Source organism: Malania oleifera, chromosome 1, assembly GCF_029873635.1.
Source record: "Malania oleifera isolate guangnan ecotype guangnan chromosome 1, ASM2987363v1, whole genome shotgun sequence".
Taxonomy (NCBI): Eukaryota; Viridiplantae; Streptophyta; class Magnoliopsida; order Santalales; family Ximeniaceae; genus Malania; species Malania oleifera.
The window spans coordinates 10,288,584-10,292,108 of NC_080417.1; the positions used below are offsets into that span (position 1 = coordinate 10,288,584).

Sequence of the window (3,525 nt, forward strand, 5' to 3'; positions counted from 1 at the left end):
AGGAACCTTTGCAAAAGCTCTTCGCAATCATTCCCTATACTTTATGTCAAAGGTGAGGGGTGCATTTTTATAATATGTGGTTAATGGTAAGTAAGGGCAAAGGGTCAATCTCATGAAGCAGCTTCATGAGCTGCCCCCCTTCACCTCACAGGCGCTGCTTCCCACTAAACCCTAAACCCCCGACCCCATAAATTTTTGGCAGCCTGTAATCACCCCTCCTTGTGATTCTCTAAATAAATTTTTTTTTTTTTAAATTTATGCTCGTAAATAAGAAATAATACAAATATTAACTTTTTTGATAATATGACATTTCAAGAGGCAATCTGATAATACATAAATCGAAAATCCATATAAATGCACAGAATTTTTAAAGAGCAAAAAGTGAGTTGTTTATTGTGACAGCGAAAGGATTTAATTGAAAATTGATCAGTCGAATAATTTCTAAACACCTAACTCGGTTAGAAATGTTTGCTTAAATACATCATGCTTGATCCCAGAAAATTTAACCAGACTCGGCAACTGGCGTGCTTGACTCAGCTACTGTTAGTCTCCTGTGATTGTGAAGCGTCAAAATGCCCAGAGTTCTTTTTTTTTTTTTTTCCAACGAAGGATGGCACATCCACTTATTTATTGATATACCTCTTTGACGGACGGAGAAATACTGTGATTACAATTGAAAAACTAGAAACTCCCGCTTTGGATTCGGACGATCTACCGAAAAGCCGAACGGAGTGCTCTTACAAGATCTTGCGTCGCTATACAAAGGTCGTTTTCCATCTGCCAAAAACAAGAACAACCCCGCTTTAATCTTAAGTTTTTTTTCTCTAAATTTAGATAAAGTTTCACTTGAATTTATATTTTCAGTGCAGAAAATGAAAATCACCTGGGCGATGATGGTTATGTCGAGAGCGGAATCCCCAAATGGGGCAACGCTGGTGTTGATGACGATTAGATTTAGCTTCTCCATCTCGGTGAGCATTTTCACCAGAACCCCTTTCTGTTTTTCGCAGTGAATCCTCAGGAGCACGCTCATGCCGGAGATTCTGGCTTCGATTTCGGGCAGCTGCTCGTCGGAGGTGCCGGCGAAGTCCTCGTTGGAGGAACAGTCCCCCTGATCTTCAACTATGATTTGTGATTTCTTCACTATCACCACCGATTCGACGGGCTTCTTCGCACTCTGTTCCTCTAATTTTTTCACTCTTTCCTGCAACTGTTTCATGTACTTGATCGCCTCTCCCAGCACTGAAGTTTTGTCCACCTGCATCAACAATTCATACCCAGATTATAAACTAAGAATAAAAAATCTAAGCGCTTTTGATTCTATAAAATCTAATTCATTGAAATTTACCCAGATAGAAAAAGTGCAGATCAGTTTTTTCCAAAAAGAAGAGTACCTTTTTGAGGCCAGGGACAATGGCGGATAAAGCTATGAACTGCTGACTGAGCTTTTCTCTTCTCAATCTCTCCGCTATGATGTGATCCCGTGAGTGCGATGGCGGTTTCGTGGACGATCTCTTGGTTCCTTGAGTAGATTTCGGTGCCGGCTCTTGGTTCTTATGCGAAGAGCCTTTAGACGAAACCAAAACATCAGACAAGAAATTAAGGTCCTCTGGAGACATTGCGTCGTACTCCTGGTAACTGGTGGTGCTCTGCAAATCCCCGTGGGATCGCTGAGTGTTACTTGGTAGATTTGAGTTGCCAAATGAGAGAATGAGGGGAAACAAAGAGGGCTCGTGAGGGTTCGATGCGTAATGAGGGTTGTGGCAATGAGAATGATTGTTGGGCTTGTGCTGCTTTCTGGGTCTCTCGTCGGAGATAGTCTGCGACACTTCCATGGCCGGAAAGCTAGAAGCCACGGGGGAGTTGGCGCTGATCGGGATCACGGCTGGCGAAGAGGACTCGCTCTCCGACGAGAAAGAGTGCTGAAACTCCTCACCGAGCGCAGCTTCTATGTTCTGCGTGATGAACTCCTCGGCAGAATCCATTTTGAATTGATGAAAAAACATGGGATCCTCCATTTCCTGTTAAGTTGCACTCAAACATTAATATTTCTTCTCTCAAAAAAACAAAAAAAAGTAGCTTCAAAAAGGTGTTTTCGCTTTGTTTACAACTTCTTCGCTTCTTCAGAATGAATAATTAATTAACACATAAGCGTTCGTAGGTTTCTTTTCTTCTCTTTTCTTATCTTTTCTTTTCTTTTTTAGTTCGGGTCAACAAGCTGCTAACGAACCGAAACAGAGAAATCAGAAACAGGGAAAGAAACAGAAACAGGGCACAAACTAGAACAGCTGAGGCAAAAGCCGAGCAGCCTTACCAGTTCGGATAGCCATGACATTGATGAGCAGGTGTCCATCACGTAACTAGCTGCTCTCTCTATCTCGATCACTCCCTCAACAATGGCGGAGAAGGATTGTTTCAGATTTCAGAATTCGGATTGAATGATGGAGATCACCGTCAAAGAAGGATCTGAGCTCTCTCTTTACTGGGTGAGTGAAGGAGACTCTGCTTTTATAGCTGCGTCGGCGCGTTGGGCGGGAAGGGAAATGTCGAGCGCACATGGGAAGCATGGAAATATCAAGAAAAGAATTTTGGTTCAGCCGTGGCCGCTGTATCTTGTCCACTTCAAGCTACTGGCTACATAGCGTCTCCTTTAGTCAGCTGGCCACAATTGCATTCAATAATAATAATTAATACACAGCCAAACCAATAATTATTCAGTCATTCATTCACTCATTTATATTTTATTTGTTTATTTATTGATTTATGAGAGCCGTGATATTGTGTGTCCAACAATACCATTATTGATATCATGATTCTCCCATTTCTATTAATCAAATAACTCCCACGTGTTATGAGGAGCATCTCTGGCTTTGAGAGATTGCAATCTTTAGTTCTCATTTTTATATCATAAACAATTCATTTCCATTGCTTTTTTTTTTTTTTTTGCCCTTTTAGAATAATATTATTTGTCTAATTTGATGCTATTATTGTCATATTAAAGGTTGTACTATATGTAGTGTTTGGGCAACAATATTTTTTAGTTTTGCTAATGAGGGTTTTTTTTTTTTCTTTTATTTGTTAGTTCATTACTTCATTGTAGGCTCGGGGTTCGTGGCCTTCTCGAGAAATGTATTCTGAAATTTCTCTAAAAAGGCACTAAAGATAAATCTCATATATAGGTACGGTTACAAACGAATAAGGGTCAAGTCGAGTTTTGTTATGTTCAAGTTTGTTTATTAAATTTTTAACTAAGCTTGAACTCAACTTAAGCTTCGATAAAGTTTTTTAATATAGTTGCTCAAACTTATTTATTATGCAAATGAATGAGTTCGCGAGTCCTTACCGAATCGAACTACTAAGATGCTTACTAATGATTTGGTTATTTTAGAACCACTCACCTTGAAATTTTTTAGACAAAAAAAAATTGAAAATAGACTCTTACTAATATTGCTTTAAAGTTTTTTTGCCCCACCCAACTAGCTTATTGACTTTGAACATTAGTCCTATCACTAAATCAAGGTTATG

At 39.5% G+C, this 3,525-nt stretch overlaps 1 protein-coding gene across 1 annotated transcript; it reads right to left on the reverse strand.

The window, feature by feature from the left end:
- Window positions 1-364: 364 nt before the first annotated feature.
- Window positions 365-2,724, reverse strand: LOC131157875 (transcription factor bHLH18-like). Its single transcript, XM_058112308.1, has 4 exons — window positions 2,315-2,724; window positions 1,395-2,021; window positions 884-1,258; window positions 365-777 (listed from the first exon to the last, which is right to left on the reverse strand). The coding sequence occupies exons 1-4, from the start codon at window positions 2,351-2,353 to the stop codon at window positions 712-714; spliced, it is 1,107 nt and encodes a 368-aa protein (XP_057968291.1). The 5' UTR covers window positions 2,354-2,724; the 3' UTR covers window positions 365-711.
- Between the last annotated feature and the right edge of the window lie 801 nt (window positions 2,725-3,525).